General features: G+C 42.2%; 2 protein-coding genes across 3 annotated transcripts in view; both read right to left on the bottom strand.

Annotated features, from left to right (window-relative positions):
• armc7 (armadillo repeat containing 7) overlaps positions 1–14,346 on the bottom strand; it is a 143,408-nt gene that overhangs the window by 48,576 nt on the left and 80,486 nt on the right. The window lies entirely within an intron of this gene.
• The window catches only part of myo1d (myosin 1D), a 109,248-nt gene continuing 95,090 nt past the window's right edge, over positions 189–14,346 (bottom strand). The window contains exon 22 of the mRNA XM_074619332.1: positions 189–4,017. Within this exon, the coding sequence (XP_074475433.1) occupies positions 3,861–4,017 (157 nt within the window). The 3' untranslated portion in view covers positions 189–3,860. The remainder of the gene's footprint in view (positions 4,018–14,346) is intronic.

The raw sequence follows: 14,346 nt of genomic DNA, 5'->3' as shown, positions 1-14,346 counted from the left end.
TACACAAATCAATACATTAAATTTCGTGTCTATTTCACGTGCTGCTGTGCGACTGGGCTGCACATGCAGGTCAGAGAAGTTAGAAAGTATGGTGTTGATTTTGGTCTTTTCATGGGATATGTTGGCAATAATAAAGATATAAAAATTAATATTCTTATCTTTTAACAGGTTTTTAAACCACATTATTTACATTTCAGGTTAATATTCTCAGCTTTGTCTCATCTTTTTTGTTTTTGTTGCTACATGATACTCCTATTGTTCGACATGTCTTGTTTGCTGGTGTAGTTTCTCTTTATTTCCACGCCTCCTGGGCACGGGACGGGAAGAAGGAAGAAATAAAAAAAAAAAAATAGGAAAACCTTCACTGCCCTGCAGGACGGTACAGTCAGCCCAACTGGGCGAGGAGCGAAGTGATTAGACAGAGGAAGGAGAGGAGGGAGGGAGGGAGGGAGGGAGGGAGAGCGAGTAGATGGAGTAGAGAAGAAGAAGAGCAGGCCAGGCGAGGCTTTGTTCAGCAGCCCCACTTTTGCCTTAAGAAAAGGAAAGAGAGAAGCGCTGAAGTGAGAAGTGACACGGAGTCCATCCTAATGATGAGCGGTGAATAGCAGAGCCGCGAGGAGGAGAAGCCCTGTGGGAGATTACCATGCTGAAGGATATGGAGAGCTGCAGTGTTATAGTCCACACACACTCATCATACACTCATCATACACACTGTACTGCACTGCTTAGAAATCCATCTATTAATGCTACCAATGTCACTTCCTTAATCCACACTATGAATGCACCAGCTTCCCCAAACAACTCTCTCCTGCATCCGAGTGTCTTATCAAGGGCAGCCACCACAAAGCTGCGAGGTAGAACGGAGATTCGCTTCCTCCAAAGACACGGGCAAACTAATTAAGATAAACGACTCGTTCAGACAACAATTAGAGCGCCGCGCATCTGTGGCTAAAGTGATCGCTAACAAGTTTTTTCCTTCCTGTTGGAGTAAAGTCGACAAGAGTGCCTCTGCCTCTTCAACTAGGCCAGACGCCGAGGGAGCTCCCGTTCATAACCCAGGTCTGTCGCTCCTCAGCCCACAGTCTTTACTTAGCCTTTACTCCGAGACTACACAGCCTCGTCTCCGTGGGCAGAGAGATGATACACTTCCTACAGGATGTGTGACATTTACCGTCACATCACCATGACGACCCTACTATCAAGCAAACCATCTTGGGGTCCGGTACAGTTCTTATAATACATCAATGGAGTAGACGGCAAAGTACAGGCAACATGACACACCCAATTTACTACAAGACACAAGTCCTGAGATAACATCCGGGATTATTTTATTACTTTTTATTACTTAATTTAGTAGATTAGTTTTGGCACATAAACATAACCAAGTAGTTTTGGCATTTTAATCTAACCAAGTGGTTTTGGTGCCTAAACCTAACCAAACTGTGACCGTTTCAAGGATGTATCACATAGTAGGAGTGTTCTGTAGTACTAAATCTAACCAAGTAGTTTTGCTGCCTAAACTTAACCAAGTGGTTTTGGCGCCTAAATCTAACCAAGTAATTTTGGTGCCTAAGCGTAACCAAACTGATATTTGCACTTTAAGTACTCAATCTGTGGATTGATGTTAATATTAGACACACAGTCTGAAGCCAGACATCTCCATCGTGAGCTTCTGTGCTGCCACACGTTTTTCTTTTTGCAACGGCTGGAAAAAGAACATATTGTAATGTGCCAACTCTTACCAAAGGGTGAAAACTAGAGTGGAAATGTTCAACACAGCTTGTGAGAACAGAACAAAGCTATATCTGAGTGTTCAAGTGCTGATTTGATTGGTGCGTTTTGGCTCGAGAGCAGCGAGGGGAGTTTAGCGAGAGCAGATGAAAATCAAGTCTCCAAATAGTCATTTCCATCATTAGACAGGGAGGTAAACTAGGGCAGCAGTCTGATTCCAGACTTCACACCCCTCTGTCCCCACTCCGTCGCTAGACAGGCTCTCAGTCTCACAGCCAAGAAGAGGAGCGCTAAGAAGAGCTAATCAACACACACACACACACACACACACACACACACACACACACACACACACACACACACACACACACACACACACACACACACACACACACACACACACTGGCTTCCTCTCTGATGAAGAGGATATTTGTCAAATGGAAGTCTATTCCAAAGGACCACTACAAGTCGTTAGGCTATTCACTCCACACAAAGACAGCAAATGAGACGATGTTCAGGGGCTGGAGTTCACGTGGGATTACACAGTACTGGCCAGCAACACTCTGCTAAACTACAGCATTAAAGGTGCTAAATCCAATAATCAGAGCATATCTATGATTGAAGGATTGCCTCCACGTGGCTCTCAACATGGAGACGGCTGAGACGGCGGCTGGCACAAGCCTCCAGGAAGAGCACCAGGCTTTAAAGCATAGTGGCCAAAATGTTGGTACTACCGGTGCATTCAAATGGAGTCATGTTTCACGAGAAGAGTCCACATGAACGCCCCCCTCTTGTGGTATTTACGACCTCGTAAGTGAAAGCTCTGAGTTCACGAGTTGTGACGTGTTTGTTGACTCACATGCACTCACATGCACGCACCGGACCAGCTACGTAAACAAAGCAAAGAGAAGCTCGTATTCCAACACACACAGAGGGAGAGCGACTTCATTCTCTGCTCAGGTAGACATAGACAATAGTTGTTTGATGCTATATTAACACTCTGAATATCAAATTTAGCACCTTTAAGGTCTTCCATCTCAAAATACCTCTTGGAGAAAGGTAATGCTTTGGTTATCGCCTTCATATTTGCCTTCTGTTAGTCAGTTATAGCATCTTCTTTTGTACTAAATGCAGTATAAGTGCTGCCATATAAAGTATATTCTAACCTTCAATATATAAGCAGTATTAGAGTATTATAAAAAGTACACACAATGCAGTAGAGAGTATACAAAGCAGGATTTAAATTAATAGATCTTTAACACTTTGCATGTAGCAGGTTGTTCAGGATGTGCTCAACACATCCGGCTCAACATCTAACAAACTAACAATGAATTTGGAGTTTGTGCCTCAGACACTGACTGAACCACCGAATCGCATCTCGCTGTTCTCATTACGCGATTGTAAACATTTAACGAACTCAAAGTGGACGCTGCATTTCCTTTCATTTACCGTGTAGGTAGGTAAGTCTTCAATTAAGGTCATTAACATTATTATTCCTTAGAATACATATCACAATAAGTGATTTCTTCTAATTTAGAGCAGATAATCAATCGAGTATCTGAAAAATCAGAGTCATACATACATAAATATCTTACTTCATGTTTCAGGGTTTAAGGGCTTCTGCACGGGGAGCTGCACGGATTATAAACTCCTGCAAAGCCTTTGGATTTTTTCTCCTATTATGCAACATCAGTGGTTCAGAGAACAGTTGCAGCATAATCTCCTCTCACCTTGACTACCACAATCTACGATAAAGTAAATATTGCAAAAAGCAAATCACTTGAAATTTGGATTTTTAAAAAGAAAGAACACCACTTTGTTGGATTATCCTGTAGTGCATTTAAAAAAACAACCTGTTTAGCTAATGACATCTTGCTTGTAGGCGTATTGTACACTTCCTGTTTATAGTAACGTTGCATAGAAATCTATAAAACAGGTCAAATTTGGCATGGCTTTGCATATCGAGGATTCAATTACCACAATCCTCCTACAGAGCTGCTATCTGAATCGTCACATTATCAGCAGCTCTGCGAAAAAGAAATCAGAGGTGAATCATCATCATCTTCATCATCATCATCATCATCATCATCATGGCCTGGTTTGAAATGAGCTGACACCGACGGCTCCTTTTAGTTGCCGGGAACAGCCAGGATGTAACCAGATCGGCTCTTGGTGAAGTCTGGCTGCGACTGGTTGATCTTGGGCTCGACGATGACCGTGCACTTCCTCCCGCTCATGCTGCACTGGATGGGACTGGCGATGTTCACTTGCAGCTTCCTCTTCTCACTAAAGACAGACAAAAACAAAAGATGGACAGACACGAGAGGTGAGTTATTCTGCAAAGCAAACATCAGGAAGTGAACATTCACGGATATCATTAAGGTTTATTCATATTACTGCGACTCTATTATACACACGTAAGCAGCTTGCCTCAGTGGCTTCACATTACATTCAGTCATAGTTTAATGCACAGGAATAAAATATGCAGATCCATTAGTGACCCGTGTGAGAGAGAGAGAGGGAGAGCTAAAGTAAGAGAGGCTATTTGGGCCATAAATCATACTTGCTCTCACACGCCACATCTCACAAATACACCACATTCATATCCCCACACACACCCATGTTACTACTGTATATTTATATGCAGAGTCATACTCCCTCTCTCGCTATTTGGGGCCATAAATCACGCTCCATCACACACAAAAACACAACTGTACTGTCGAATAAACTCAATCATTCTCACTCACGCATACTATTATACTTTTACACACACAGAGACCATTACAACCTTTATAATAACCTTCTTGTTCGCTGCTGCCTTTTATTAAACCAAATAATTATCTCATAATGCACTATGTCTTTTACTCTTGTGTGTTATACTCTATTGTACTATTTTAGCTTCTATTATAGCTTTTATTGTTTAGTTTTTTTAAATTTTCTTATCTATTAACATTTTTATGACTGTTTTAATTATGTCTTTTTCACGTTGTCGCAATGTTCTTGAATGTTCGTGTGAAGCATTTTGAATTGCCCTGTTACAAATAAAGCTGCCTTGCCTTTACAGTAGTATTGTTAGACTGAGATTGAGATTGTATATATAAGAGAGGATGGTTTGTTTGTGAGAAAACACTACAGTCTTAAAGCTAGGGTTGGTAATGTTGAGAAACTAGCAAGAGTACACTGAAAAAACCCAGCCCAGTGTTGCCAACTCTTTTCCAATCAAAGTAGCTAGCGACATTAACTCCAAAAGTTGCTAAATCTAGCGAGAAAGTTGCCAAGTCGGCAACACTGACAGTCCGTTGCTTCAGGCCTCCCTCCAAAGAAACTCCCCCAAAATCATCATGATGAACATAAACAACAAACATGGCTGCTGTTAGTACTCAAAGCTGCCAAGCTAGCAGCTTTTGGAAGACTCAGGTGAAGCACAATGAGTGCACGCAGGCAGGTAGGTAGACTTTTGACGGCCCTGTGACAGCCACAGATACCAGATTTGTTCTTTTTTTGGTCATTTGATTTAACTCTAGCTTTAAGTGGCAGCCTAATTAATGTTTTAAAACTTTAGCTACGACTTCAAAATGAGATGAGCTGCATATTTAAAGGCCCTGTGACCTCCGGTGCTGAGAAATGAAGCCAACGTGGAAGTGCCAAAAACTGCAGGAGTTCATTGAATGGCCACTTGCGGCTCTGAAAGCGAGTCAATCTCCATAGACCTCCATGTTAACATGTCCAACTTTACAGCAGAAATAAACATGTTTACAGCCTGGTACGAAAAACTGTTTCGGTCTATGTAGCAGATTTCCTCGTTTATGACAACCGTACGGGGGTGAATTTTTATATAACTCACCCGTTTGAATTATATTAAAGCGTAAAGTTCGGCATAATTGAGGGCGTGGCCGCTGTGAGTGACAGGTGGGTGGCGTATCAGGTGCTGCTAGCTGTCACTTTGAACTTCACAATGGCTCTTCACGTCACGGAAACTACGTCCATACTTCTTGTTTTACGTATATTATCATGAGAGCGTATAGTTGTTTGTTTTATGAGAGTGTATGTAGGAGAGTATGATGCTGTGAGGATACAGGAGTGTGTGTGGGAGAGAATAACGGTGTATGTGCAGGATTATGTCTGTGTGCATGTTTCAGCACACACACTAAGAAAATGAAGATGAATAACAGAGCAAAAATCTAGCAGGAGTGCTGTTGAAGTAATGATCCATACGGCGTTGCTGGGCTGGATTGGCTTTTAGTGGCTGTCACATCTAGTTAGACCCTTTCTGGGCGGACGGGCGCTCTGCCTCGTTTGCTCTTAAACTGGATCGATGGCGGGAATCAGAGAGTGAGGAGGAAAGAGGCCGAAAATGTGAAGCTGCTTTTCAGAGAGAGAAATGTAATGTGATGTAAAAGTGAAGGGGAATGAGAGGATGAATGTGATAACTGGTCGAGAGCTCAGAGATGTAATGTAAATGTTAAAGAGCTCAGAGAGGAGGGGTGGACACACACACAAACACACATGGCTCTCTTTCTGTTCAGTCGAGAGCTCGTCGTGACACACTTTCTCACTGACACACTTAACTGACCGCCTCTGTCGCCTGTAAACAAATCTATTAATTGCAAAGACATGTCCCATCCATCCATCTGCAACCGCTTATCCCGTTAGGGGTCGCGGGGGGGGCTGGAGCCGATCCCAGCCGACATTGGGCGAAGGCAGGGTACACCCTGGACAGGTCGCCAGTCCATCGCAGGGCTGACACATAGAGACAGACAACCATTCACGCTCACATTCACACCTACGGGCAATTTAGAGTCCACAATTAACCTAACGTAACCTGCATGTCTTTGGACTGTGGGAGGAAACCGGAGTACCCGGAGAAAACCCACGCTAACACGGGGAGAACATGCAAACTCCACACAGAAGGGTCCCAAGCCGGATTCGAACCTGCAACCCTCTAGCTGTGAGGCGCCAGTGCTAACCACTGCACCACCGTGCAGCCCCCCGATTTCTGTCCCTCAAATCTAAATTAAGGAAGTCGTGAACCGGATGACACCGACTTGTTGCGCAACAACAATAAGTCATAAACAACGAGCTGCCCACGCTGCACTCCTCTGCAGAGCGAGCGAGCGCCTCTCTTGTATCTCGGGCTTATGCAGAGCGTTGACAAGTTCAGGGTAGCGCTGATGCTGGTTTCCATGGCAACCCCCCTGTGAACTGAACTCCCCCATCTGTCATGGCTGCCAGCCAGCCAGCCAATGGTACTGTGTGTGTGTGTGTGTGTGTGTGTGTTGTGATATGTCTCTTTCTCTGAGCGTCTCTCATCCCGTTACTTCTCCATCTCGCTGAAGCGCCAGAGGGGATGCTGTGCTCTGCTCCTCGTGAAGGGCAAACAGGGTTAGGCTCACATTCACAGAAACATACACACACACAATACAAAACCTCCATTGGGTACAACAAACAACAAACAGGTCTTTGACACCTTTCTGATCCGTCAGGGCCAAAGCTTGCCTCTGAATAAACATCTCTGGCATTCCTCTAAAAACTGATACTACACTTCATCTCTGAATAGAAAAACAGGATGAATTGTTGGTGTTACGGTCGCTGGCTGGCCTTTCCCATCAGGAGCCAGTCAGGAGCCCTGAGGGGCAGACTTAGTCCTTCACTAAATGGCCTCTCCGGCTGGAAAATCAATTTTTCCCTTCTCCCTACCCCCAGTTCCCTTTGTGTGTCTTTGCCCTTCATGCCATGTGAGTCCAGGCTCACTTGCTCCCAGAAGAATCTCCTCTTTACTTGGAAGGATGGAGGAAAGGAGGAGAAGGAGGGTGAAGAGAAATGGGAGCGAAATAGAAGTGAAAATAAAAGTTGAGGACAAAATTATGGAGGCTTGTAGCGTCCAGTCTAATCATTTCCTGAAAATGTGAAAAAAATTGCAATTAACCTGATCGAAAATATAATAAAACCCCAAAATGTAATAAAATGTCCTGACTGATATTGTAATATTTATAAACACAGGTGGGTCTTTTTTTTTTCTTCAAAATTGATGATGCAATAATTCTTTCATGATATAATAATTAAAAAAAACTATGCTTTTTTCTTGGAAATGTAAAGTGTGCAACTATACAAAATATATAATTCTGTTAGTGTTATGTTAGCTTACTGAAAGCACCAACATTTGACACTGATTTGATGCTTGGAAACGTAAACTCTCAGCTTTATGTAGAATTTGAATGGCAAGTGGTACGTTGTGATCAGACAAAGATGCATTAAACGTGAGCTCGTGGTTACGACATGGGAAGTCGTGTACACAAAATGCTTGGCGTTCAAATGGTTAAGTCGTGAGAACACCGCTGCTAAGCAACGGCAATATTTACTGTCGCCGTCTAGAAGCCACAGAGGTTTGTAGTAGATTTAGCAAGCTAGTAAGCGGGTAACATAATGCAGGAAATACAAAGATATAATGACAGAGGATAAAGATGAGGTCGTTGGGAATATCAACATTTTCCTCAGACATATTATACAATTACCAAGAAAAACAATATACGACTAAAATTACATTATATTAACTTATTATGTACCGAAAAATTAACTTCCAAGGCCTCCGCCATTTCTGACAACGTCAACAAACACATCACAACTCGTGAACTCTGAGTTTTCAGAAGCTTTCCACTTACGAGGTCGTGAATACCACAAGAGAGGAGCGTTCATATGGACTCTTCTCATGAACACGGTAAACACAGTTGCCATGAACAGGGAAATTAGCTATAGAGACCAAAACTGTTTTTAGTACCAGGCTGTAAACATGTTTATTTCTGCTGTAAAGTTGCATTTTAACATTGAGGGTCCATTGGGTTTGGACTCGCTTTTGAAGCCTCAAGTGGCCATTTGAAGAACTGTATTTCACAACACCGGAGGTTGTGCTTGAGTCTAATACGACACTAACAGTATTATACATTTTGTACATTTGCACACTTTTGATTTCCGATAAAAAAGCAATTTTTTTTACATTATTACTCTATGTTATCTGTTATATTACATCACCAGTTTAGAAAAAAACATTATTATTACAGTACATTATTGTGTTTTATTACATTTTTGATCAGGTTAAGCGCAAATGTTATTACATTTTCAGGCGTTATTGCATTTTCAGTAAATTATTCCACTATTGGGTGCTACAAGGCTCAAGGGAGAGTTAAAGGGTGGCGAAAAGGGAAAGAAGAGGGTCTGTAGAAAAAGATTTAGAGGAAAGAATATTGAGAAAGTACAAAATTAAAGGGTGCTGAAAGGTATCAGAGTGAAGAAAAGTGCAGGACGAGCCAGAATATTTTGAGGTGGAGGAGCCAGGATTACCTCCAGTCTGTGAAGCCGTCCAGTCCCACCTCTGAGTCATCCCTCTAATAGTGTACCTGGCTTTCCCCCAAGCTCTCTGCTGCTGAAAAATATATGAGCGCTGCAGGTGGGAGATGAGGGGGGGCACTCTGTAAAGCTGATTTGTCATGAAGACTCAGGACTTTCAGGAGGTGATCAAAGTTGGATCTGTCCTCACTTCTACCTACGGTGACAGAAACTACTGAAGGAGCTGAAACACTGAGTGAGGAATCTTGTTTTCATTCCTGCTCTGACGAAATCACTGAGCTGTTGCCAGCAGGCTACTACGGGGTATGAGGAGTGATGCCTGAAGCAGCCAGCAGGGGGCGACTCCTCTGGTTGCTTAAAGAAGTCTGATTGTATAGAAGTCTATGAGAAAATGAGCCTACTTCTCACTTGATTTATTACCTCAGTAAACATTGTAAACATGAGTTTATGGTCTCGACCGCTAGTTTCAAGTCTTCTTCAATACAGCATGATGTTCATTTAGTAAATTATGGTTCCATTTAGAGTCAGATAGACCATAAAGCAGGGGATGCTTTAGGGCGGGGCTACCTTGTGATTGACAGGTCTCTACCACGGCGTTGCCCGGTCTGGGACTACTGTGTTTTCGTCTAAGAACTTTAATCCTTTCACAGTCTGTTTTCACTTCATGAAAGTTAATTATAACCTTTTTGGTCGTGTAAAAATATCTTATTCAGCGTTCGGTTGTACTTAGCTCCACCCTTTTGTGTCACTTCTGGTTGTGAAAAACCAACATGGTGATGGCCAAAATGCCTCGAGGCTTCAAGACCGCAGTCCACAAACCAATGGCTAACGTCACGCTGTCTACATCCACTTCTTATACACAGTCTATTATGAATGTTACTAAAGATGAAGACATTTAAAAGAAGACCTGCAGTTTAATCTGACTTACATTTACATGCAGTCAGAGAGCAGCAGGTGACATCATCATGAATTTCTTATTTTGTGCTTCAAATAAACATCAGCAGGACTTCAGTGTCCAACTCTCTCTGTCTTGTAATTAGAGATGTCATCTCTATTCTCGGCAAAAATCCTATTGAATCAATTATCAAGGAGACTAATGTAGGCGGTAAGTATTTGCATCAGTGGAAAAGGAAGATAGAGACAGACCTACAGTAGATTGTGAGAATCTAGAGCAGATTCTGTGCCAAGAGAACGCAGGAACACAACAAATATACCGTCCAATCTGAAGGAATAGACTTTAGATACACAAAAGACATCCACAGATGCATATGCACACAAAACAGACACACTGATACACACAGAAACCTGAACTCCAGCAGGTTGATGAACCCATGCTGTTGATCTGTCAGTGCCTCCACACACACACACACACACACATAGCCCTGACCAAGAAATGCCACTTTCCTGTTTTTCTGTTTTTAAAACTACAGTCTCCTCACATCAATATTTCAGCTGCTGAGACCACACTGAGATCAAGAAAGGAAACGCAAGCAGTGAGGAGAAAGCATGCACACATGCACTGTATACTGTGTGTGTTTGTGAAGGTCAGGCACCATGGGGCAGGACTGAGGGAGCGCACACACTGCAGACAGAACCATGCTGCCTTTATGATTGATGGATAGCCAGGCTTTTCTCCAGACTCCCGGTGCGCATTAAAGCAACATCTCCACATTTCTTCAGCCACAGCCGGATCAGACTTTTATAAAAATGTGCACAGTATGGAGACGGTTCAACCAGAGAGCATTATTACATCTGTACATTTCAGGAATTGCTTTTAATTTGTATTCAGTTTTTGAAGCATCTACTCTAGATTACATCAAGCTGTTCTCACTTCCAACTCGTCAAACACCACCGTTTGGGCAGCGCCCTTCGGCATCGGAAAACAACGCACGGAGGCGCCCTTTAGCGACAGTATGTGACGAACCGAGCTTTCAACTAACTCCAATGTAAACCCACCTGCATCGTTATTCGACAGTCGAAGCAAGTGATGTAGTATGAATAGCGTGAGAGTCCGCTCCTGAGATTAATATAAATTTGTGAACAAAATGTCATGGCAAATTATCAAATAGTTGCAGAGACGTTTCAATATTAACCACAAATGTCAACTTAAACACTAAAGGAACAGTCAGGGGATCACCAGAGACTGGAAGATTTATTGTCTGGGAACAATAATAATAAATGCTGCTAGCATGGAAAACAAAGAACTACGGTATGTTTAGATATTTAGGAAGAGATTTAAGGTTAAAGGTTATTAATGGTTTGTATGTATGGGTTTATTGTAGTTCAAGTCAGAGGTAACAGTTAGCAAATTAAGTTTTAGCCTTACTTTTAGACAGAAGGGAAAAACACTGTGCAAGATATAATTGTTTTCAGTCCACATTTCTATATCCCGTCGCTCTCTCTACATTTCTCTCTTCCTTCATCGCCGCCCATGTAACTACATGAATCTGCATTTAACAGCAGACCTGACACAGCAGCTCTCCTCCTCTCGCTGTCACACCCTTTCTGTGTCTCACATGGCTGCATCACACGTCTCACGTGCTCCAGTGAGCTACATTCACACCGGAGAGGAAACAGGAAAGAGGCACACAAAGAGCACAAACCTGAAACTAAATGTGAACGTGCTCTTAATGGAAGGGAAAGTTATTATCCTGGACGATCACCACACAGAGAGAGAATGTGATTCACCAGTCTGGATGGAGGAAACCGAACCAGGCTCATCTGCCCCAGTTTAAAGTGTGAAAACTGCCTGAGAGGCTTTCTGAGTGCAGTTCTTTAATTAGCATCACCGCTCCCAAGTTATACAGTTTCTCTCGTACTGCAACTGCAGATGTGTTGTGTGAGTAATAGAGAAAATGCACAGAGAGAGAGGCAGAGCTCAAACTGTGTTGAAGGCGTGGTGATGTTTAGATTTGAGATAATTATGGTGCTTTAGCTCGGTGTTCAGAGAGGGCTGGAGGGACATATCAAGAGTCTGTTCTCATACACCGTTCGCAGGTATACCTACGAAAAAGTAATTCACATATATCCCATGAAATCAATGTATATGTAATCCACGTAATTGTGAATGAGGGCTGCACGATTTTGAGAAAATATTTAATAGTGATTATTTTGACTGATATTGCAATTAGAGTAAATGATCAATTTTACATCATTATTCTCATTTTCATTGAAAAACATAAAAAATTAAAGTGATCATGGTGTGATTTTTGCAGCGATCTGTACCAAACAAAGATGTTTCTTTTCAAGTCTGTAGAATATGATGTGTAGGTCAGGACATCTTTGCAGCACCACTATGGTATTTTGACACACATTTTGCCTTTAACAAATATTATGCCTCGTCCTTTGAATATTGCGATTTCGATAAAATTTTGATTAATTGTGCAGTCATATCGTGGAAGTGTATATATCGTGTATACCAGGAAGTATAAAGAACGACAAACTCCACGTAGGGAGGAGGTCGGGGTGGATGAGGACTTTTAGGAGAACGCATGAAAAATGAGGAATAACTTTTCTTAAGATATCATACGAACTGTTGTATGACAATACGTTGCAAGAGTGCAGACATATCAGTGAATGTCAGTGTTAACAAGTCTTGACTGTAGATCATTTCTGTTTTAGGTGGTGTTGCCGTCTTCTCCTCTCAATGTACAACTTATTCTTTGAAATTTTCACTCTCTTTTTTGCCTTTCTTATAAATACTTTATTAATAACTAGGGCTGTCAAAGTTAACGCGATAATAACGCATTAATGCAAATTCGTTTTTAACGCCACTAATTTCTTTAAGGCATTAACTGAACTTGTAATTTCAGAGGTTGTAACGGGTTAAGATAGAGTGAAGATACAGGTATCATATGAAACTAGAAAACCTAATAAATCCATTGGTACCAACCATGTCATACTAGCTTTAGGGGCTAAATAACGCTCCAAACTTACACCAAATTCTGCCGAGGAAAAACTGGCATGGCCATTTTCAAAGGGGTCCCCTGACCTCTGACCTCCAGATATGTGAATGTAAATGGGTTCTATGGGTACCCACGAGTCTCCCCTTTACAGACATGCCCACTTTAAGATAATCACGTGCAGTTTGGGGCAAGTCATAGTCAAGTCAACACACTGACAAACTGACAGCTGTTGTTGCCTGTTGGGCTGCAGTTTGCCATGTTATGATTGGAGCATATTGTTTTATGCTAAATGCAGTACCTGTGAGGGTTTCTGGACAATATCTGTCATTGTTTTGTGTTGTTAATTGATTTACAATAATTAATATATACATACATTTTCATAAAGCAGCATATTTGTCCACTCCCATGTTGATAAGAATATTAAATACTTGACAAATCTCCCTTTAAGGTTAATTTTGAACAGATAAAAAATGTGTGATTAATCACGATTAAATATTTTAATCGATTGACAGCCCTGATAATAACATATTATCTTCACTTCTAGGTTGACAAAAGGCATCTTATTCGGTGTTGTGGAGATGGAGACAAAGGCAGCTGCAACCTGCAGAGAATAAAATGTTTAGAGGCGAGGAAACACCCCAAAGACCAGATCTGAAAACCTTCTGCAGCAACCGTCTTGGGTTATTCCAGCAGGTTTACTGCATCACATTACACCAGAAGGCAGCCTCTGCCTGCAGTGTTTGCTAAGCTGAGAAAGAGCAGTGAATCCGGGTACGAATGTCTCTTTTGCTTCCCTCCAATTGTCCGTTGCCTTTCTCAGTTGTTATCTTTTCTTCTCGCTACAGAGAGAAAAAAAGGAGCTGTACTCACAACGGGACAGATTATTAAGTAGGTCATTTAAAGAACGGGGTGAAAAAGCACTGACAGCAGAAATGGTATTGATTAAAATGTGTAGAAGGGAGAAGAAAGAAAGAAAGAAAGGAAAGAGAGAGAGGTCAATCTTTAGTGTGCATGGAGAAATGGAGTTCAGAGGTGGAGCTGCCAAAGCGAGGCTTACATCAAAAGGCAACTATAAACGTCATCAGCGCCGCTCCGGGCTTCGATACGAGACGAAGAGGAGAGAGTTCAGGAGCTGTGGACGAGTTCATCACACTCTCAAACACGTGAGACGCCGTCCCGTTCAACTTTACAATATTACGAGTCTCCAGAACTCCCATGAGGCTCCATTTGAAGCTGGATCAGATAAGTAAACACAAGCTCTTCTTGTTAATATGCTAAGCTAGTACTTCTGCTTCTTTATGCACAGTAAGCGAGATCTGGGGTGCTGCAGAGGCTGACTATCAAGGGCCCCCCCGAGGGCCCCTGAGAT

This window comes from Sebastes fasciatus, chromosome 20 (assembly GCF_043250625.1).
Source record: "Sebastes fasciatus isolate fSebFas1 chromosome 20, fSebFas1.pri, whole genome shotgun sequence".
In the NCBI taxonomy this organism is placed as follows: domain Eukaryota; kingdom Metazoa; phylum Chordata; class Actinopteri; order Perciformes; family Sebastidae; genus Sebastes; species Sebastes fasciatus.
The sequence above is the reverse complement of the archived record's forward strand: the minus strand, read 5'-3'. Positions and strand labels throughout refer to the sequence as shown.